This window comes from Diadema setosum, chromosome 13 (genome assembly GCF_964275005.1).
Source record: "Diadema setosum chromosome 13, eeDiaSeto1, whole genome shotgun sequence".
NCBI classification, from domain to species: domain Eukaryota; kingdom Metazoa; phylum Echinodermata; class Echinoidea; order Diadematoida; family Diadematidae; genus Diadema; species Diadema setosum.
In genome coordinates, this window is record NC_092697.1 from 8,431,164 (window position 1) to 8,455,529 (window position 24,366).

At 37.0% G+C, this 24,366-nt stretch overlaps 1 protein-coding gene across 1 annotated transcript in view; it reads left to right on the forward strand.

Moving 5' to 3' along the window:
* Positions 1 to 24,366, forward strand: part of LOC140236908 (importin-13-like) — a 101,841-nt gene that overhangs the window by 46,895 nt on the left and 30,580 nt on the right. Inside the window, exons 21-25 of the mRNA XM_072316844.1 lie at positions 1,376 to 1,472; positions 2,094 to 2,146; positions 4,709 to 4,834; positions 5,650 to 5,739; positions 10,814 to 10,995. Of these exons, the coding sequence (XP_072172945.1) occupies positions 1,376 to 1,472; positions 2,094 to 2,146; positions 4,709 to 4,834; positions 5,650 to 5,739; positions 10,814 to 10,995 (548 nt within the window). The remainder of the gene's footprint in view (positions 1 to 1,375; positions 1,473 to 2,093; positions 2,147 to 4,708; positions 4,835 to 5,649; positions 5,740 to 10,813; positions 10,996 to 24,366) is intronic.

The following is a 24,366-nucleotide window of genomic DNA, read 5'->3' on the forward strand; positions in this document are numbered from 1 at the left end:
ACAGTTTCATGTATTCTGCTATATTAGGATAAAATCATATCTGTACTTGGCAACAGCAGTTCTGCTACCAGTTGCAATCTGTGGATTGGTTTTGATTAAATTTGGGACGACTTGCATATGAGGACAATAATACTGTCTGGTGAATTTCTCTTATGTTAATATTGTGATTGCAAATTGTTTCTGTCAACAGAATTGGAGAAAAACAAAAAGGGGGGGGGGTGAGGGGGAGTGTTGGGGGTTGGCTTTCTCCTTCTTTCTCACTTCTGTGTTGGTTTTGCTAATACTGAATTACACATTCACTGTAATCAATTTGCCTGTGTTTGATTTAAGAAGATGAACTTTGTATCTAATTATGAAAACCACTACATGGCTCAAAGGCTAAGTTTTCATTGTTGTTGTTTTCTTCTTCCACTTCCTGGTACATGTGATTTGTTTTTATCTTTTGTTCAAGCTAGCTTTGTAAACTGGATGGATACAAAACACTTCAAAAGATTTTAGGTCTTTCAGGAGCTCAAGATTTATCTGACAATGCAAGTACAGGTGTATTTCAAACAGATGTTATCAGCCTGAATCTGTATGATGATCAAGGAGCCGATATCTTGTTGTGAAATGAGTCAAGTGTGCGAGAACTGAAGGCTGCTCAGCAAGTACTACAGAGATAATCAATCCTTTTGTGTTTCCAAAATGTTCTTTGGATTTAGACCAAGTGGGAGGGATTGTTTGAGTGTAGTCACGTGCACTGAAGTGAAGTATCCAAAATCATTCCCTTGAAGATAAGATTACATTAAAAAAATGACAATAATTAATAAACAAATGGTGACGTTTTAATGGGAGGAGAGGATAGATGCTTTTTTCAAATGTACAAATAAATGTTATCTTTGTTGTGTGTGTATTTTTGGGGTTTTTTTTTTACAACTCAGTGCTGAAGGGAAACAGCTAGATTGTATCTATGCGACCTTCACCGTAACACCAGCCAACACAAGCTTGTCACTCTGAGGTATATGTCATATCATCATCTAAAAGATATGATGACATTCACAACAACAACAACAACAAAAAGATTATTCCCTAAGGGCAGGGATGATACATATCCTTTTTGGAATACACAAATAAAGAGTTATCTCTATTTGGTTCCTTTACAACTCAGTGCTGAAGGGAAACAGCAAGTTTGTTTCTATGTGACCTTCACCATAACATAGCTAACTCGCAAAAGGTCACTGCTGAGTCAAAGTCACATGTTGAAAGTCAAGATTTTGTTTGGGGTTGTTTGTTTTTTTAGCTGGCCACAACAATTTAGGTTTATACATTAAGGTATTGTTCTGCAACCCTTTGTATTCATTATTTTTTTTCTGTGTGTTTTGTTTATCTTCTCTAGATAATCATTCTCTTTGGAAGTGTGGTGTCACTCAACACCCCAATTGCATCGCTATTTTTGCAGCTGTCTTCTAAAACTTTGTCCGTGCTCCCAAACAGTAAGTTCATCAACGAGTCCAGTTCCCCTAGGTCAACAGGGCATTTAGAGATGAAAATGTATTATTCATCAAACTGGGAACTGTTCTAATGTCCCTTGTTATGGTAGCCAGCTTAGCATGTTGAAAGAGAGAGTGATAAAAATGCTCGCCTTGAATGAATAGCACCAATAGAAGGTCATGAAAAACCAAGTAAGAATGAAAATAAGATATTATAATGCATTTATTCTAGTATTATTCATTTAATGGCAAAACATGTAAGAATACTAATCATCCTGATGGAATCTCATTTTCTTTGCTCTTTTTTTTTTTTTTTTTTTTTTTTTTGGACGGGGGGGGATACTGCCAGATGAACTCCAATAGTACCGCAACTTCAAAATATGTAAGAGAAGGTGCAAACTTAAAATTGAAGAGTCAAAGAAAAGAGTATTTCACTAATTTGCATGTTGATACAATGCACAGTACTTTCCAGTATAAATCACTCTTTTCATCAATCATACTTTCTCTCTCTTCTCTCTTTCATTTCCTCTCTTTCTCTATCCATCTCTGTTCTGTCTCGCTGTTATTTCTGTCTCGCTGTTATTTCTGTCTCTCTGTTATTTCTACCGTCTGTTACCACACCAGATGCCAGAGAACACACGGATGTACTAGAAGAATATATGACAACTTGTGCACAGGTGAGCACCATCTTTGGTTCAAGGGTACATTCAGAAAATATAAATAGATTGATAACTGGGTAGATAGATAGAAATGTAGATAGATAGATAGATACAACATAAGTTGATAAGCGTGCATACATTCAGAAATATAAATAGATTGATATTACAACTGGGTAGATAGATAGATTGATAACTAGGTAGATGGATAGATAGAGAGACAGAGAGAGACAGAGAGAGAAAGAGAGATATGAATGATAACTTACAGACAAGAGAGATAGACCAATAGATAGGGAGATGAATATATAAAGATATATGAATAGATAGACAGATAGTAGATAAAGACAGGGAGAGGAAGTGAGAGTGAGAGAGTAAAATAAATAGAGATAGTGTATAGATAGATTGATTGAGGAATGCAAACACTTTACGACATGTACATGTGCAGAACATACATGAAAATTGTATTGTAAAAGTGTAACTGTGTGTGATCATTTAACTTTTTTGATACATAGGGCCAACTCAGAGTGGACTCCACATGCTTATAGTTATTCAAATGAGAGTAATTCTGTACCTACTTTGATGTTTCCCCACAATACTTGCACATTTGCACTTTCATGCTGCTTCATTAGAGCATGAAATTTCAGGCAATTTCCATTCTGCAAAATAATCCACATGTACAATAATTCATAGGGCATTAAATTTTAGATTAATATGTAAATAGACAGAGTGGGAAAAAGATGGCTAGCTCATGATTACAACAAAGAGATATAAAAGATTTATGGATGAAGAGGTATAAGGTAACAGTATTTTTGTGAAGCTGAAGTGATATGAGATCTGTCTGCTTTTGTAAATATTTTTATATTTTACTCTTGTGCACATGTAACTTTCCATGACTCTTGACAAATGAGGAAAAACTTTATCTGATTCCAGAAGTACACTAGTGTCATTGATAATTGATTAAGTGCTAAATGATATTGACTTCAAGTTCCGATGTTATCATCAAAAGCTCTACATCAAATCCACCGCTGTAGATACAATAACACACTTCACACTGATAATTCTTACAGTGACAATAACTGACCTTTTGCCAATCTAACTAGATGGGAATATGATTGCTTTTGATCTCTTCAAATTGGCGAGGATCCAGTTTTGACAGAGGTGACCTTAAGATTCACTGGTGGAAAGAAACAAAGAAAGTTGTGCGATATCTCAACTGCTGACTCAACATAAAGTGCAGTTGTCAAAAGGAAATTTCACTTAACCCATTCCATACGAGAAACTGGTGGCCTGTGTATTAAGTCTATGGGGAATTCATTATGGAACGGGTTAATCATCTCACTTCATATGTGTGTAAGCGTATGTGCATTTGTACATGTATATATGTAATGTATATGTATGTAAATGTACATTGTATGTATACCCCATTTATATTTCTTGAGACATATTTCCTTCCATGAAAACAAAGCAAAACCAAAAAATTTGATTTCATAATTTTGTAGGGTAATTTTCCAGTTTGACACAAGAGAGATTCATTGAGTCCTCTTTTATCTATTTGAACAAGTCTTTGTTTTCGGTTACCTGTTTTCTCATTCCAGCTTGGAGTGGCAAATTTCAAACCACAGATCTTCTCCTTGAGCTTTGCGCGTTTGCTTGGATATCAGAACGGCGAAAAAGATGACCCACAATTATTGGGGTTCGAGTGCGATGGTAGTGATAGGCAAGAGTCCCTTTTTTTGTCTCGAGTTTAGCTCAACCCCACGTGCGTTGGTGACACGTGCTTGACGACATGGCTTGTAGTTGCTTTGTTTTGTTTGAGAGCCATCCTGTGCTACTCAGTACCTCAACGAGTGCCCTTTGGAGTGTTTACATGAATAATTCAGAGTTTCATTTTGTCAGGATCTTAAAGGGGTTGGGTGAGTTGCAAGACCAAAGTCAAGCTCAGGGAAATTGTCACTGGATTGTATGACATTAATGCAAAACAAAGTGACAATGACAACAAAAGTGATATCAGCTCTTTCACTGCAGAGTCCATTATATGTTGAATTATCACTCAAATATGTTTCACTTTAATAACTTTTCACAATAGTGTGTTCCCTGTTGCTTTATTTTCTTCAGATTTTATTCAAAAATTGCCCATGTCAGGAACGTTGCCCTGAATGATAAGATTCATTTCAAGTAGCTGTTGAAAGAAAAGCTGTTGGAAAAAAAAAGTTGGATTTATGCACCACTTTAGCTCACAGATAATGCTGTTGAATGCAACATTCATAAAATCACTTTATGCTCCATTGTATGCTGCATAACTGTCAAAATAGTGTTTGTAACAATTTGTCGTTTTTTACTTTTTTTCTTTGCATCATTGGGTTTGGAGGGGCTAGCAGAGAAATTTGAAAATGATGAAGTACAAAGCTAGTGTTCAGCATTAGCAGTATGTTTTTGTTTTTGTTTTGTTTTTGGTCCTGTTTCATGTGAATGTTCTGTAAAAGTATCATGAAGCTTACAACAATGACTTGAATACTTTGACTTATTGGCAGCTTCTTTTAATTCCCCTTTTATTCTCTCTGTTTCCACTTTATGTTTCACCAGTTGTTAAAGAAGCACACAAAAATTTTCACCTTGGATGAGCTGAACCTCGGGGCCATCTTCCAGTGCGGTCTGGTTGCCGTGACGCTGCCCGAGCATCAAACACTGAAAGCCTGCTGTCTGTTCTTTGTATGTCTTATACCCTTTATACTCACTGTAATTTTCAGTCTGTGTATGATGTACTAGGCAGAGTGGGCCATTTGGGTCTATATCTCACAAGAAGGTAAAAGTTTTGAAAGAGACAAAAACCTGAAACTTCTCCATCAAATTCTCTTGGAAAAATGATTGATGGGATGCTACATGGAAAAAAAACTACAGTAGAGGAAAATCTATCTGTCTTGAAAAAAAAAGAAAAAAGTGAGATAACTTCAAAACAGAAGAAATTGCAAGGAGAGAAGAAAAAGAGAAGAGGAGAATCTCTCATTATTTTGTTTGGGTGTTTTTCTTTGGTTCATGCTTCCTTGTGTCAGAGTGGAGCTAGATTCCTCTTTTAGGTCTTCCTTGACAGTTTTTTTTTTTTTTTTTTCTGACAAGACACAAAATGCTGTTATTCCCCTCCTAAATATATCATCAATTCTATAGATTTGAAGCAAGAAACATAGTTAAGCAAGTAGTCAAGTATGAATTTATGTTGATCTATATCAGTATTTCTTTAATTTCATATGTCAGAGACAGTGAAATGAAGTACAGTGATATTAATGGTAACATATAAGTGCAAACATTAGATATTGTTACATATTGCAAGAGAAATATATATTATGTGTGTATGTTACAATTGTGAATATTCTTATCACAACATCAGTCCAACTATACATGAAATAAGTCCCAATTTCTCCTTTTTTCCATGAGTCACAGTTTTAATATGTTTATATATTTATGCTGGTCTTACGATTTGTATTCCTTTCCACTTTCTTTTTTTTTTCTTTTTTTTTTTTCTCCTCCAGAGTAACTTTGTTTCCCAGAATGAGACGCTGCCTGGGGCAGGGGAGGTCTTAACACAGCACGGGAAGACCCTTGTAGAGTTGATGCTGAAGGTATGTACACCATCTCCTATCCCTTGACCACGCCCAGTCCATGAATGTTGGCAAAGTATTGGCAGATGTACCCCAGCATATCAGAGGGAAAAGGGCCCATACACAATAATATTTTACTGCCTCCCCAGCTATCTCGCTGACATGCATCTGTCACCTTTACGAATGAATCAGAGTTGGGTAACTACGACTGATTCATTCCTTTGAGTATGTTTATGACATGTGTGGACGTATCAATGTACCGCTGTCTCTCATTGTCTCTTGCCATACACACATGTGAATATTAACAGAAACATACACATATTAATTTTGCTTTATTCATTTATATTTTTGTACATGCAAACAGACAGACGTACAGACAAATAAATAAATAAATAAAAAGATGGACCGATAGAGATACTGAATTTTAAAGGACAAGTTCACCTTCATTAACATAAGGATTGAGAGAATGTAGCAACATTAGTAGAACACATCAGTGAAAGTTTGAGGAAAATGGGACAATCTGTTCAAAAGTTATGAATTTGTGAAGTTTTTTTGCCGTCACCACTGGATGAGAAGACTACTGCAGTGTGTGATGTCACATGCGTACAACAATATAAGGAAAATATAAAGAGAATTTCACAAAATTTTATCTTTTGAAAAAATTACACATTCCCTTAACTCGTTACTGACATATGTTATTGGTAATATTATTCCCTTTGCCTTTAGAAAGAGGCAAGTCAAGTGCTCTTTTATTATGCGAAAAAAGTGAAAATATGTTGAATTTTCTTTACATTTTCTTTATACTGTTGTACTCATATGACATCACGAGCCTTACTCGTCTCCTCATCCAGCAGTTCCAACACAAAAATTTTAAAAATTCATAACTTTTTCATCGCTTGTCCAATTTTCCTCAAACTTTCACTGATGTGTTCTACTAATATTGCTGCATTCTCTCAATCCTTATGTTTAGGAAGGTGAACTTGTCCTTTAATGTGGGTGTTCAAGTACAGCGTATTTAGTGTCTGCATGATGAAAACGGGTTTTCCAGTTATTGGTTATAGTCTCGCGCACACCGCTACTATTGAAAAAAGAACCATTGTACCATATTAAAACCTGTTTGAGACTAACCACCCTAAAGGTGTGCTGATATCAGCAGGGAGTTTTCAGTACAGTTGATATTTTCACCACCTTTCCGAGAGAGGAGAAATTGAAATTATAGAATTTTTAGTGCAAATGTTAGTATTTCCTGTTTTGGTTTCCACCATAGCTATGTTTGCATTGTCACAGAATTTGGGGATATTTGTGGGCTAGGTGGCTTGGTTGATGTTTGCAAAGATTCTGTAAGAGACAGCATGTTGGTCTGTCCTGTCGTCTACCCAAAATTATATAACAACAAAAAGATATGTGTAGATATTACGCTATCAAAATTATCACAATTTAAAGTGAAGGAAATAGTATGTGAACTAGAAAAGTACACGACCTTGAGAAAATGATGTATACTCACCACCAAAGACAATGTCTGAACCTTGTCATTGAGGAGCCTTTGTTATACGATTGGATAATGTAACTGAAACTTGCACTGTCGTCTCTAACCTAGTATTTGCGGAAAAGTCATGCATAGCAGCTTATTTAGCCCCGAGAGCATTCTTAGATTAATTAAGAATCATATCCATCACTTTAGATAGACATTTTTTCTCAGACTTGATATATTTTTATTTGTATTAGTCGTAAAATTGCATGTTAGTATTCCAGTTTTCACTAGTGTTGGGGTTTTGTTTGAGCAATAATATTGTTCAAATCATGCTAAATATCCCCCAGTTGAATACAATAGGAGAAAGCAATAATATGCTTTATATTAGTTTTGTGAAGCATACAAAGAGTATTATCATTTTCATGCACATTTATTGCTAAAGTTATTTCAAATCAAGATTGATTGAAGAAAAAGAAAAGAGCTTCGTCTTTAATAGCCCTCCCATCATGTACTCTGCAGGTTATCAGAGATTTCATATAGCGGTAGCCTCAGATGTGTTCCGTGTTATCATTTTTTTTTTTTATGTTCTGCATACAAGTGAGTCCTTAGGTAACAAGATAAGGGTAATCAATTGTGGATTGAATTGTTTGACAGATCAAGGATGAATAATTTCTGTATGTGTCACTTTATCTGATATTTCAGCACACGCTCTTGAAGTTTGACCACGCAGTTTATCTCTCCTTCAGTGCGTGCCGCTGAGAGGACTGTGTGATAATTTTATTTCCCTCCCCCCCCCCCCTTTGTGGCACAGATACTATGGCGCAATGCCAGAGAACAAGATACGCTGTGCTAGCATTTTGGTCACATGAAACCGTCACATGTGATAGAGAACAGCGGGCGATGAGGTTTAGGGAGATATGGTAGGATGGGAAACAAAATTGAATTTTGTAAGCTGACAGGAATATTTTGTGGTGTCGATTGACAAATTCATACCCCCCACAGGAGAAAACTCAAAATCTTGCAAAGCTAGATACAGCCTTACTGTGGCAAAAGGAAGCAAGTGACAAACCATCCAAACCTGGACATGGCATGTTCTCGCTGGATTCCAAGGTTTTGAGAAGAAGCACACAGCTTTAACATCCAGAGATAGCAAAGTCAAGACCTTCATAACACTGCACTAATGTCAATGTACGTGAAAGATTCATTGTTCTATTTATAAGAATTGGCACTTTGTCACTTGCTTCCTTCTGCCCCCTTATATGGCAAGAAATGTCCACAAAGAGGACCTGCTGACAAGTCTCAACAGAATTTCTCTCCCCGAGATAAAGAGAACATCATTGTTATATCCAGGTTTACATTCGACTTTGCCTCATGTTCCAAGGGTCAACAAAAGACAAGGCAGGGGACCAGTTTTTAGAGTCCCTATCACATCCCAGTTGATGTGTATCTAGACAGATGCTTGTTACCATTGTGTAAAGTAAACCCTCAATTTGTGATCAAAGGAACAAATGGAACTAAAATTAGGACAAAAGAAGAAAAAATAAAATCAGTTTAAAACCTGAATGATGTGGCTGCAAAGAATGTGATTGTTCTTCACGTGCAAGAAACTATTTCTAGCAAAATGTGCTTGTGCTGGCGAACAGGTGCACAATCCCATATACTAGTCATTTGCACTCGGCAGATGTGTCCAGAACCAGTAATACTGGTTGCCCCTCCTTCAGGTTCAGAAATATAAGTGACACTTTTTTGAGTTTTTCTTTTCTAAAAGCTGAAACCATTTTGTAAAAAAAAAAAGCTTTGCTGATCTTTCAGGAGGCATTTATTCATGTATCATTTGACCAAAACGTGAGAGTGACACAGAATCACCCATGATGATGTAGACAGAAACACACTGGGCTAGTTAGTAAAGAGATGACATCCCTAAGAATGTTAATCACCATTGAATAATTTAAAGATTTTTCACAACTTCCTTTGGCCCTCCAACGATGGCAAGTATGCCACATATGTATGAAGTGATTCACTAATTCTAAAGTTAGTGAAATATGATTCTATTCATGGATTTTTAAAAAACTACACTGTAAAGCCATCTACAAATATGTAGCCTGCAATGAGCAGGAACTGTGTTCGTGTCACTCCCCGACGAGAATGACATGAGAAGGTTATTCGCAGGAGTGATATATTAAAAAAAAAAAACACACACACAACACCAACAAAAACAACAAAACCTTCCCTACCCTCCTTGTTCAAAGTTTGCTCATGTTGTTCCAAGATATGGCTGGCCCAGATTCCTGCGCCAAGGTTGCGGTCTCACATGCGAAATGTAAACGAATCACGTTCATGCACCACGACACTTGTGGGTCACCGTGAGGATTGGGTATGTGCCCTGGGCTTTACTGGAAAAAATGATCAGGGAAACAAACAGATCTAGATGCACCTGGTAGGGTGGATTAAGGTGCCGTGACTTCTTTATCCTCATTCTGGTTTCTGAAAAGATGTCTTTGAATTTGGCAGATATCTTTCTCATATCTAGATTTTGATATTCCAATCTCAACTGAACAATTTTACAGGGAAGTGTGATACATAACGTATCAAATAGAAGGTAATCCAACTTTGTAGGGCTACTATTTCATAAATGTCAGCAATGGAGAGTGCAAGGTTGGTTGTGAGGAAAGGGGAACTCTTCCTCTTTCCATTGATAACTAATTATGTTGACAAATGTAATACACTGATGACTGAGCACATGAACGTAGATGACAACAAGATGACAAATTGCACTTTTCCCAATTTTGCATGTTATCGTGAAGGAGCAATGAATGTCTTACTGAATGGATGATGTCTGTCAATGAAAGTGGTCAAATGAACAGGCCAGCCTGACTTCTACAAGAGTGGAATTCACTGTCACCAGATCCCATCAAGTAAAATTTGAAACTACATCTTTTCAGTCAAAAATTCATTGTTTTGTCATATTATGCACATTGGGAAGTTGTTAGAAGGTTGCAGTCATGTGTACACCTTACATTTAGCGAGTCTAATTTGTAACCCGTTGAGGGCGGGCTGATTTTACTACAACAGGCATTTCCCATAGACCCCTGCCCGAGTTTACTCGGGACTTGTCCTCAACGGGTTAAATGATGAGAGATTACCCAACAATTTCATGATTGCCTATCAATTTGTGATTGTAGAGTACAACAGTGGACAGATACGTCGACATGTACATTTTGCACAAAGTCAGGAATTCAGTTCGTACTTTTGCGCATTGTTAAATTTGTGAAAAGCACCATTCTCCTGAACTTTGCGAAAATAAAATCCTGGGAAATATATGGCACATACAGTAGTACACCCCATTTCTATCGTGTCTGGGCATCAGAAACGTGTGAACAGGCATCTCTCGTTTCGTCTCAAACCCTTTAGACCCACAGTTTTCTTTCATTATATCAACATTTTGTAATAGCCGAACAAATAAAGTATACAAAGTAAATTAGATAATACTTTTGGTGCCTGAATTTTTACTCTGTCATAGCAAAATTTTGTCAAAACCATGATCATTACAATGGGAACAAAGTGTATTGATTATGATAATTTTGCACAGTCACACCTTCCATCCTCGTCATTCACGCATCACAGGCTATTTCGGGCGGGGCGCCAAGGAACATGGTTGACAATGTGGCCGACGTCCTCTTTTCACTCAACAAGCACTCCTTCACCAAGTTCTCCGGTTGGGTCACCGAACTCATGCTGAACACCAGCTTCGAGTTGCCGCGGGCGACCAAAGAGCAGAGAGAGCACTTCGGGAACACTATTTTGAGGTGAGGGAAAAATCTGAGGTTGGCTGTGGTTTTTTTTTCGGACTTTCATATAAAATTTGAGTAACAATACATCTCATGTTATCTATTTGTGTATGTGGTGGTGAGTTTGTGTGTGTATGTTTTTGTACGAGTTCAACCCCTACTCCTGAATGGATTCAGATAGTTATAACACGGTGTGTTTTCTTAATAGTGTATATTTTGTATTTCTGACTCACATCTATACACATCAGCAAAACAAGAATTGAAATTATTGTGAATGAATGCTTAAGATATTGTACTTTGAGTGTGAGTGCATGCAGACTGTTGTTTTCTCAGATATTGAATGGTCAGTGACTTTATTTTCTTGATCTGCTCGACAACCTACTGTAGCCTTCATGTACAGCCCATTTGATGGCATTTTTTTTTTTCAAGGCTCGAACGCTTGTGTACATTTATGTTTCCTTATATCAGAGAACGTGTGAAACCTTTGATTTCTCCTTGCTATACATATCGTGTGAGTAGAAAAGTCTCTGTAAAAACAAATAAAAATGGTGTACTGTCATAATTTTTAGCTTATCTATGGAAGAATGGGTGAATATTCTTACCTTTAATTTGCCTCAGCGAATATTGCTGACTAACAATAAAGAATGCTATTGCTGTTCAAATTTGCTGTGGGCCATTAAAAATTTCAAGTATGCCTGTTGCTGTCACTAGTTCTGTGGCCAGTATTTAGGCTTTTATGATGTTTGCTTAGCTGTTTCGTTGGCAAATACAATCTGTATTGCATCCTCGCAATCTCAGTTGCGTTGTGGATAGCAGTGAGGCAGCACCAACAGTGCAACAGCGCCATCTCTTGTTGTGGAGGAATTTATTGTGGTTGTTGGTGTGTGTTCCAACCCCATGGAATTAGCTCTGTTACACCAGCAAAGTGAAAGAAGCTTTAATGTAGCCTTCCCCCCCTTTACTTCATATTAGTCAGTGTGAATTTTGGCTACTTGGCACCGGTTTGCTTGCTGCTCCTTTAATCGTACTTTTCTAAATGAAAACCACATTGTATACACTATCTTGAGTTGTAGTCCTCTTTTTGTCTTTTTTTTTTTTTGGGGGGGGGGGTAATTTGTGGATGTGAATACTGAGGAAAGCTCTAGTGCTAGTGCTACCTCCCAAACAACTGCCTTAAATTGAGCTCCAACACCAACGGTCAGATGAATGCAAGTGATACTGATCAAAATCCTAACACTGGTGTTTGCATCAAACCTTCTGCAAAGTCCACATGAATTGCATGTGACAAAAAAAAAAAAAAAGGATGTCACAAAGTTAAAGTCAAATATGAAAATATGTAATCATGACTGCCTAGTTTAGATAGATAATGAGAAAGACGGATTAAAAGATACAAGATAAAATGATCATAATTTTGCTCCCAGGATCAGATTTATGTTGCTGTGTCTAGAGTGTTCATGTATGTTAAATTGGCGATCATTGCATTAGCAAAGACTTTGCTTATGTATAATGTACAACGTGCATCTACAACTGTACTTATGGACGTGAATGTGGATCTCGAAAAGCAACATTAACACCAGCACCGAACTTGAAATTATACAGATCATTATCCCGAGGGGCTACTGTCAGCCAATGGGGGAAAAAGCATGTAAATCGCAAACACAACGGCGGAGCTCTGTTCAGCAGAGACATTCAACACCAGACTCAACACCATCTACCTGGAATACGTCATAATTTTGAGGTCAACCTTCCAACACCGACTGATTTTTCAAGTTCGGTTTTATCGCCAGTGCTAGTGTTGAAATAGCACCAGTACTAGCACCAAACTTTACCCCTTGGCTCATCATTCATATCTCTTTGTCATTTAGCCTCAATTTTTTTTTTTCTCTGTTTTTCCTATTTCATTTCAAGACTAGGACAGACATCCTTCCTATGGATGTGTATTTATGTGTTTGACATACAATATTTCATCCTCCTGGTGATGTCATCATGCGAAAGTGCCTGCACTCTCACTCCCAAAAAGCAGGATTTGCAGCTGCCATCGTGCTAAGGGTTCCTGTCATATCACTTTCACAGGGCCTTCCATGTGCATGATTTTGACTTCACAGTTTGAACAAAGAACAAGTGCAGTTTGTTGCCTTGACTTCTATCTTTGTCTTGTGATCATCCTGACCCCCCCCCCCAAAAAAAGGAAACCAACAACAATAGAACAACTGAAAAAAAACCAACAACAACAGAACAACTGAAAAAATATTTATATTTGTAGAAGTGAGCAGTGATTCACCCTACTAACCAGCCCAATTACCCTTGTGCTAACATTCAGGCATATGAAAAAATACAGGAAGAAAGGAATATAGCAGGAAGTCACATGTTGTTATGACAGTTTTCAATTAAAGACACAGAAATAGCCCTCAGAGGAAAATATGGTGGGAAGAGTAAAGGGTTGCTATTTTACTTATTGTTTTATTTTTGTTTTCATTAACCGAATAATTTCTTTGTCATGCACAGACAGCATGTGTGTGGTAATTCACTCTGATTTATTCTTTATGATAAAAGGGGATGGCTAGTAACTGATCAGTGGGAATCAGTGGGAATTCTGGGGGATGTTTGTTCCAATCCTTGTGGGATTCATTTCAGAGAACATTATATGCATATTGTTGTGTGAAAATTATTTGCTTCAGAATGGTCTCATATTCAAGTAATGTGCAGTTTAATGTTTCCCGGTTGCCCCGTCACTGTACAGGCATGCTAACCTGGAAACATTAAACTGCACATTACTTGAATATGAGACCATTCTGACGCAAATAATTTTCACACTTTGTAACAATAAATATTTAATGTACTCTTAAATGAATTCCACAAGGATTGGAACAATCATCCCCCAGCATTCTCACTGATTCCCACTGATCAGTTACTAGCCATCCCCTTTAACAGTCATGAAAGATTATGAAGAGGAATTCAAAAGGTCATGCCAAGCAACCCAGTTTCTGAGGCCCAATAATGCCGATTTACCCCTATTTGCTCGCACGCATCAAGCTAAAAGTCGGCCGCGACCTGACACCTTAATTTTGTTTGTTCACTAATTCCGAGTCAATCACAATATAAACCTATCTGACCATATAGTAGCAGGATCATTTGTGTCAAGAAAAAAGCAAGATTGGAGCAGGGAAGACAGAAAGAAAAAATGAAGAAATAAGTTTCTTTGGTGCATATTATCAGAGGTTTTGTTTGTGCTGGGATAATTTTAGGGTCACAAAAGTAGTGTAATGACAAAAATGGAAAATATACAGATGAGCCCCAATTTCATTTTTATCCTACACTGCCATGTGAAAACTTTGCTCTAAAGTGACAAAAAATATATGTGGGATATGTGTCCTCGTACTTGATATCATGGAAATGTTTATGATTCTCATCACAAATCACATTGTATATCTTTCAGCTGGTAAACAATGCTCATTGCATGGTAATAATGAGTAGATTGACATTTGCACTTGTGTTTAATACCAATGAAAGCCTATATTTACATGTACTGTTTTTTGAAAAGACCCTAGGTCATCACAACACAAAATGACTAATTTAGATAAGTATGCGATGAAATTGATATTACTAAATTTGGAGATCATAACTTTTATTCTTGTCTGTCAAAAAAAAAAAAAATGTTTGCGTCTTGAATATTCTTTTAAGTATTTTGAAATCCAAATATTTTGCAGAACTTGGAGTGAAATAAAGCCATCAAAGAATGGTTATCAGAAAAAAAAGAGAAAAAATTAGGGCACACATCACGTGAACTATGACTTTACCATTTCAATACCCCTTGCAACCCGGCCCAATTCTGTGTGACAGTAGTCTGTAACGGTCTTCGCAGTCTTGAAAGCACAAGACAGTCTCTAGAAGGGTCGAGCAGAGATGACTGTGCAGAACGGTGTGATCCTCTCAACAATTCAAAGTTATCTCTGCCGAGCACATATTGACATTTGTCTTAGGTTCCCGTTATTGCTCATGCATTGTTCTTACTGCTAGAGAAATCTTGATTTGATTTGTCACTTCAGTGTGAATAAACTTTTTGCTGCCTATCTGGAAGTGTTACACAACCTACTTGTACGTGCCCAAGGAGAATTGATGTGGATCAATTCCTATTGCATCATATTTATTCATATCATTTCTGACAGTTGGGCAGCATGACATACATGAGATGAAAAGTTCAATTCAAAAGCAAGTTGATAGGAACTAAAAGCTTTTTTTGTTTTGTTTTTTGTTTTTTGTAATTAAAGGGAAGATAAACCCCAAGAGCAATGTGGATTGAGTGAAAGCAGCAACATTAGTAGAACACATCAGTGAAAGTTTGAAGAAAATCGGACAATCGATGCAAAAGTTATGAATTTTTAAAGTTTTGGTGTTGGAACCGCTGGATGAGGAGACTACTAGAGGTTATGACGTATGAGTGGACAACAATACCAAGAAAATATAAAGAAAATTCTACAAAAATCCATTTTTCATGAAAATTACAAATTCCATCAACTTGATATTGACATATGTTAAGGGTAGCAATTATTCCCCCTGCTTTCTGAAAGAGGTTGGTCCATTGCTCTTTCATGATTCTAGAAAAGTGAATTTTTGTTGAATTTCCTTTATATTTTCTTTGTATTGTTGTCCACTCATACGTCATATCCTCTCGTAGTCTCCTCATCCAGCGGTTCCAACACCAAAACTTTAAAAATTCATAACTTTTGCATCGATTGTCCGATTTTCCTCAAACTTTCACTGATGTGTTCTACTAATGTTGCTGCTTTCACTCAATCCACATTGCTCTTGGGGTTTATCTTCCCTTTAAGCTTATTTTAAAGGACTGCTCTATTTCAAACAGGTCAGCGAAAGTTGTATTGAATGAATAGTATTCATGTTGCAGTGTTTTATGATGGTTCAAGGTTATTAAGCGAGACATTGAAAAGAGAACTATACATCGTGTAATGCTGCTTGAATTTATTTCCCACATGTAGTTGTGCTTGAATTACAGAAGTGTAAGCACAGTGAAATACAGAAGGATCAGTTGTTCAGTTGTGAGCAACATAGTATTCAGTACAGGAGCTGCTGAACATTTTTAGTGGGGGGGGGGGGGGGGAGGAAGGGGTAGTACTCATGGTCAATGATCCCCACCTGACACACACACACACAAAAGAGAATAGAATAAAAAATCTTGATGTGGAACCCTCCAAAATCCGAGATTTTCTTGTGCTTTATTATTTTTTTTTCCCTGATTATTTGCCCAAAGTATTGGGGCATTGCAGCAAGCATTCCTTGGCCAAATAATACATGACTGTCATCCAGGACATTGGAGAACACTGCCCTGCTTCTCAAACCTCCACGGCCAAGTCTGTTTGATTTCAGATAGGTCCACTTCTATCAGGAATCCGAACAATGTGGAAACTGGCTAATGTCCTTGTTACAGATTCGGCAACTGCCAAGAATGGGAACCTGCTGTCAGCCATCATGTTCAGAATGTCATTTGCTTTGGTCATTAATGTCGTCCATGCTCAAACGCTCGCTCACCCCCAGCCAATCGTCTGCCCTTCAGCCTGTGGGGTGGTTATGCAATAAATTCCATGCCTCAGTATCGTGGAGTAAAAGGTCTCTCTTGCCCATGTCCTAACACTGTCTTTCAGATTGAGTCTTCTGGTCGTCTCCTTCAACATATCATTAGGCTCTGGATCAGCGTGCATCAAATTCAGACCAAACTTCCAGCTGGTTTTTTCTGTGGAAATTGAAATTGAAATTGAAATTGAAATTGATCAGGTTTATTGTCATATAAAACATACAAATGAGTGAAAAGTCCAAAGACAATAATTCCCGTTGACAAAATGGAAGGAAGTAGAATGGGAGGCAGGAATATTCTATAGATGATATTCCATTTTTTCATATGGTGTCAGGTATATATTTTTTTCAGAGCGAGAGAGATGGCAATGCTCGCAGCCGTCCGACAGGCCTGGCGTTTTTTAACATGGCTTGCGACCACTTGCTCCGGCCCGCCGCTGCCTAGCTAGTAACTCTATGGCAGCTGCGCTGCGGAGGCAGTCGGGACGGTAAAAGCCCGTCGGGCGTACATGTACGTAGACTTCTACACGTCGTCTCGTATCTCGGAAAGATACTTTGAGTTTGAATCAGATATATTGGGACGCGAGTGAACTGAAGATATGATATTTGAGATCAAAAAAGTTGTTCAAGCTTATTAAAGTGTAGACTTTGAGAAAGGGCATATCATACGTCATAAATAATAACTTTCATTCTAACGTTAAAAGGGCACCACAGCCACAAGAAAAAGGGCACATTTTTTTTTTGCTGTAACTTTGATCAAGGAAAATAAGGCATTGCGGCCAACGAGAGGGGCACTGACGGCCATGGCCGTAGGTGGCCGTCGGTTAATTCGAGGCCTGATAACAACAGAAGGGCTAACTGCTTTTTGGTCCCCTCCAGAGGATTTGGCAATGGAGATAAAGTGCACACTACTACTGCTGCTTTGGACTCGGACCAGAAACCTCACAACTAAGAGCCTGTTTTCTTGACCACTAAGCCACAGCAGCTCCTCTGTATTTATTTTATACTCTTTAAAGTTTTCAATTCACAGCAAGAGATGTTGTCATGGAAATAGAGGCATGGTGCTTTCTGTTGATATTTTACATGGCTTTGCTTTAAATGCCCCCTTAAATGATGCAACTTGTGAATTTCCCAACGTACCTCCAGCATGAATACCCCTGGAACTAGTACTCCGAGGGCTACAGTGTTTTTGGATGATGCGCATTTCTAAACGCACTGTGAACAGATTTAAACCAGGGAAGGTGATGATGATGATGCTGTTGATGAGGACTAATTAAGATTACATAGATTGATATCATTTTGTTCATGGACTGTGATAGATAATGAAAGGTTAGGGAGTCATTGACACTACGATTGTAGGGAAAAAGTGCCTGTTTCACATCACTTGGTTTAAGAAAAAAAGAAAAAAAAATATTGCCCTGTGAAGGTGCCTTTGACCATATCCAAGCTTGCTCCATATTAAACATTGGTCAGTGGTTACGATAACTCTGAGGTTATTTTGTGGTGGAATGTGTCCACACACTTGGTTTATCCAGTTGTTAAAGTCAATGACATCCTTGGTTTACTCATGTTGACGCTGCATGAATGACAGAGATTGCGTATTTCGTGCTGAATGAATGACGTAATTGCTCATGGAGCCCTTGAATGAGTGAAAGATTTTACTCATGACATGCAGTGTTGAAGGAATGAGATAAATTAGATAATTGATTGTGTGATGACCGGTAAATAGGATAGTTCATTCTTTTATCACTGAATGAAATTAGGATACAGCAGTTAAACATCTATCCATATTTAATTTCATGCTCGGACATTGACAACAAGATCATCATGCAACTATTATCACCAACCATGATCTTCATCCATATACCAGTGTCCTTCAAAACTTGATTAGGGTAGAGCAGCAAAAAAGTTATACTAACAATTCAAATTGTTAACATTTTCATTGCAAGTTCATGGGCTTTAATAGTCATTTGTTTCTGAAACTTGTTTTTTAACCCAAATTCAAACTATCAGTTACAGAGACGTGCCTGACAACTTAAACGCTGCAAAAGTGTATCATACTTGTAAGTTAAAGTTCAACTATGAATTCAGGTATTGCACCACTCTTTGTATAGGCATTATCAGAAATGAGTTGCAGATCTCAGTGTTTTGACAAACTTCGGCACTTTGACAATTGGAGTGGTACATTGGACTCAAGATATGTGTTTGTGTTATTGTATCTTTTTCAGTTGATGAGTGTTTTATTCCATTTTAATGATAACATCAAATCTTTCATTCTGTATTATCTTAGTTGAAGGACCACTGTAATATGAAAAGAAAGATGACAGAGAGATATTTTTTTTTCTTTGAGGTAAAGTCTAAATACACTTGTGATGCAGAAAAGCCAATATATAATCTACTTTGACAGAGTTAAAAAGAATATACCTCCAGATATCATCTTTTGGCAAAAATTATCACTTGTTATAAATATGTATTATTATATCTTGCTATAAAAAATTTTGAGATGGAAGATTTATGTGTATTGGTGTTCCGTTGTTGTTAGTTTATTTTTTCTAAAGTTGACTTTTACATACAGTCCAGCTGTAGCAGCCACTTTTCTGAAAAGTGAGTAAATTAATGTTGTGGTTTTTTTTTAACCCATTAGTAACTGAACCGCCCAAAGCTGCCTGTCGGATTGCTCCCTAAAACGGCTCTAAAGTTTGCAATTTGTTTAACCCTGTCACCACTGCTGGCAGTGATATTGCCCTAGATGTCAGGGGCATCTGGTAGTTTTGATTATGAGGGGGTTAATGAGGTTTACTGTCATTACATATACCAAGATAGGCAATCTTCAGGCTCCAACGTGACCGTTGGAATCTCTGCGTGACATTCGTGATCACTTCGATGGTGTCGTAATCTGCCTTGGCCTCCGTAGAGGAGTTTGTGTGGTTGCATGCTATTTTTTCTCTCTTTCTCATCTCCCTCTCTCTCTCTATCTCTCTCCCCCCCCCCCCCCCCTTCCTTTTTTTTTTTTTTTTTCTCTCTCTCTGTGCTGGTGTATCACTGTTTGGGTGACAAAACCTCATATCTCAAAACTGTCAATTTACATAATGATCAGGACTAGCAAAAAAAAGATGGCAGCCTAGGCACTATAACAAATGGGATTGCCTTTCCTTTGACATGCCGTGGTGGCTTCATTTTTTTTTTTTTTTTTTGGGGGGGGGGGGGGAAAGACAGCTGGCATTTGGACAAGACACCACTTCACTGATTATTTAGCAATCAATCTTTTTTAAAAGTGATTTTCACCAAAATATGAGATATAGGTCTTGTCACCCCAGCGACAGTGCAACAGAGGAGGATGATAGTTGTTATCATACGTCTTTATGATCCTGATGGCCACTTACTCTTAGAGTGGTTTCGTTTCTTGCTGAGACACTATTATACAGTACAGTCCCGTTATAGCGAACACAGTTCTAATGATATTCTTGTTAAAACAAAGTAAAAATTCAGGTCTCAAAATTTTCATGTATATATCTTTACATACTGTACTCTGTCTGTTCGGCTATGACAAATTTTCAGTACAACAAAAGACAACCACTGGTCCTGAGGACTGTGTCATAAAGATAGTGCACTGCATTCTTTGTTTGCTGCCGGGAGATATTTTCTATAATGATATTCTGTGGTTAGCTTCCTATTTCATTCTAGTTGCCTGTTTTTCCCCAAATGAAGTTTCGCTTTGTTGTACGATGTGCAGGTATGAGTGTTAATAGGTTTGTTTGTTGTTGTTTTAACCTTTGCCATTCATTGTCACTTTGTAATGTCCTACTACACCTTGGCCTACTTATCTCAATTCGTGTAGGTAGAGTCGTTTTCTCTCCCTCCCTTTTCCCAATGTTTGTACATCATGTCAAACAATGGCTAGATATCCCCTCTGGAGTTTGGTCATGTGCTTTTTAATGAGTAACTCCTACACACACCGAGTGCATGCCTAGGACCAGGGCTGTGTGCAAAACTGGGATATCATCTCACCTGCAAGAGTAGTAGTTGTGCAAAGCAAAGGACAGAGAAATTTCCAGAAATATCAGTTATATATCTTCTTTATCGTAAATCAAAGCCTCATCGTTTATACAAATGTGCAAGAAATGTTGGCCATACTCAAGAAGTCTTGAATAGTTAGCCATCACCTTTTCTTTCTTTTCTTTTTTTTTTAATCCAGCGATGCTGGCACTGAAACTATTGAAATTCATAACTTTTGGATAGATTGCCCAATTTGTCTCAAACTTTGCTGATGTGTATTAAATATCACTGCAATCACTGAATCTACACATACATGTATATTTTAGGGTCAAATGATGCCAGAACATTATTTTAGTGCTACAAGGCACATATCTGACCAGTGTCAATCCAGTTTGAATTACTAGTGCATAGATTCAAAAGACCATGGTGCATTGTTAGAAAAGAGAATGGGTAGAGCAAGTCAATATTGGTCCATTAATCTCTATTGGCAAGTTTGTTATGTTTTGATTTCTATTCCAAACACAGAAAGAAAAAAAAAACCTCTTTGTACATTAGTAGGGGTAAAGTTCCCAATTCAGGCATCCTATGGAAAATACCTCAATGTCATCGTTTTATGACTTTGCTGTCGGTTATTTTAGTAGGAAATAAATCTGACACATCATTGGAGACGATCTAGAGTCTAACCTCTGTGAAAGTCAACTTCAAGGACAGATGCAAACATTACGTGGACTTTGCACCCCACAATCAATGTCATCTGTGTATATTCAAAGATGCACCTTAGAATAAGATAAATGTTAACATTTTCATTACTCAGGAGCTGGTGGCAGGACGCGATGTTTAATTGCTTTTGATTTCTCTTGATGAGCTGATTGATGTACATATCAACCATCTTATCACCTTACTTGAAATGCTAAACTCTGCATGATGCAGAAAGCAGTTTTTAAATCTTGCTGCATTTTTCCAGGGTTTAAGTTGATTGTGTATGACTGCAAATGAAATTGCAGAGTAAATGTAAGGGTAATGCGAGTAGCAGGATGCAAGAACTGATCATTCTTGCGTGCGGACAAACTAACAAACAGTGTTGTAATCCGTATGGATACAACACTTTTTACAAATCTTGACAAAGGCACTTGTATTCTGAGAATTAGAAAGTTCTCATCCCTTGTCCAGTGTTAGTAGACTGAAAAGGTATTCATAGCTCTATGATGAGCATAATTTTTGGCTTCGTGTGTTGCATAAGATAACTTAAGAGTTAGCTTACCTCTGGACCAGGTCACGCCCATTTCTTGTCACATTAAATCCTGTTTATTTGCCTTGGCCCTGCTTCTTCGCACTATGCAAATTGAAATAGTCCTAATATGTTGATCAAATACTAGATTTTTTTAAAATACTATAGAGATGTTCTTACATGTGGCCAGGCACACATCTTATCTCTTAGTCCCAACTTTTTGGCTGTTCGCGATACGATGCGGCCCTGTTTATTTGTTCTGACTGCTGCTTATTCGATCTTTGTGATAGCAAATGGTCCTAATTTGTTTGGCGAATGATAGAAACGTTAAATTTGAGATGGAAATTCACGTGTCTGCCATGTCTTTCATTGACACTTGGAAAGAAGCACCAAGTGGCAACGTTCTTCAGTGATTTAGACATTCACTCTAGCAGCATTTGGATGGTTGCACAAGTTGAACAATTTGAATTCTGTAACAAAGATTAAAGGGATGGTACAGTATTGGTGGAAATGAGAATTGGGCTTTTAACTTTTTGCGAGATACCAAGAAAACACTTATGATATAGTACAGAGCATACCATTTTAAGAGGAATTCAAAGTGTATTTGATGAAAATCGGGTTTGGAATGACTGAAACATCCAAAAACAGAGTAAAACAAAGCGATTGTTATAAAGTGTTGGTCCCACACTTTATTAGAATCGCTCTTTTTTGGTTATCTCAGCCATTTCAAAACCAATCTTTGTCAAATAAATGTTGAATTCCTCATAGAATTACATGCTCTTTCATGTTTCATGAGAGGTTTCTCATTTTCTCACCAAAAACTGTTAGAAACCTGAAATTAGGGCTCAACCAAAACTATACGATCCCTTTAATGTTGTGCATTTTGCACTTTTGAATTCAATAGCTATTGAATGAGAATATTGTACTCCATTGCTATTGAATTTTTTTTTTTTAGATTGTTTCACAGTTAAGAACTTTGTGCAGTAGAATTGATTTTAGTTGCTGACACATTTTCAGAGCAGCTAAAGGCAACGTACTAACTGATGAGTAGGGCTACATGACAGAAACTTCTGAAGAGTTTTTTAAGCTTTGGTTCATCTCACATGATATGTGTACAAATTTGTCATTATTGAGAACAACAAAATTGGAAAAGGAAGAAGCAAAGAACTTTGTGCATTCCTGCACGTATACCACAAATATGTTCCTTGACATGATGATGAACTGTTTAAACTGCATGTATCACTCACAAATTTCCTGTCCCAGGTTTTGCTGGAGGAATTCAAATGATGCATGATGCCAGCCTCCACGTATCCTCAAGTGAAAGTATGAGGAAAAATTGAAGTCAGATTGGCATTTGCAACTTTGACATTTCTATTTGATTTGTGTTTGTGTGTATATATTTACATATATCTATATCTATATTTATATCTATCTATATATCTGTATCTATATTTATATATCTATCTATATATCTATATCTATATATATATATATATATATATTATATGTATCATGTGTGCATCTGTACAACAGTGAATATGCTTCTTATCTTGAAGAGAGTATCTTTAGTTCTAAAACCCTTTAATGTGAGCTTTTCGAAATTTGAAAATGAATTTGTGCTTTCTGTGTCATTCCATAGGTGCGTTGACATTCTATACTAATTACACTTTAGGCCTATTCACACATACATCTGTATGGTGAAATACCATGGTATTTTGTTGTGTGAATGCAAATGTGCATGCAAGCTTTGAGTGCGAAACTTGTCACGAAATACCAACCATCATGCACACTGTGGTGTACAAACATATTTCTCACATCTCCTGAGTGTGGGAGATATGTGTAAGTGTCATGCTTACCTTGGAGAGATGTTCTTTCAGGCCAGAAACACCATGGTACTTTGTCAATGGGAATTGTACCAAGTAAAATACAGCAGCATATATTACCGTCGTATCTCGCCAATGTGAATGGTATTGACAAATTATTGTGGTATTAATACAGTGGTAATTCTCATGTAAATACACCTCTCTATGTGTTTAGGGTGTTGCAAACTCCTGAAATATTTGCTTCAAGGCATGATTCTCTTTTGATTGATAATGGTAATGGTAATGGTAATGATAGTAATGATAATAATAATGTTAATAATAATAATGATAATAATAATGATAATAATAATAATAATAATAATGGTAATAGTAGTAATGATAATAATAATAATACTACTACTACTACTACTACTACTAATAATAATAATGATAATAATAATAATAATAATAATAATATTAATAATGATAATAACAATAACCATCGTCATAGTTTAATAATGATAATAACAATAATCATCATCATAATTTGATTATGATAATAATAATAACAGTGGCTTCGTGTATATAATATGCTCATAGTGTACTCATTTTACATAAAAACCAGCAGTCGATCAGTCTGTTGATTTTTCCTCCTTTTCTTGTAATTGTCTTTTTCCAGAATACAAATACGCTGAAGCGATAGTTGCCTTCTTGTTGATTTTGGTTTCACAATGTGTTTGACAATGGTCAAAACAACCACCCAAAATGAAAAAAAAA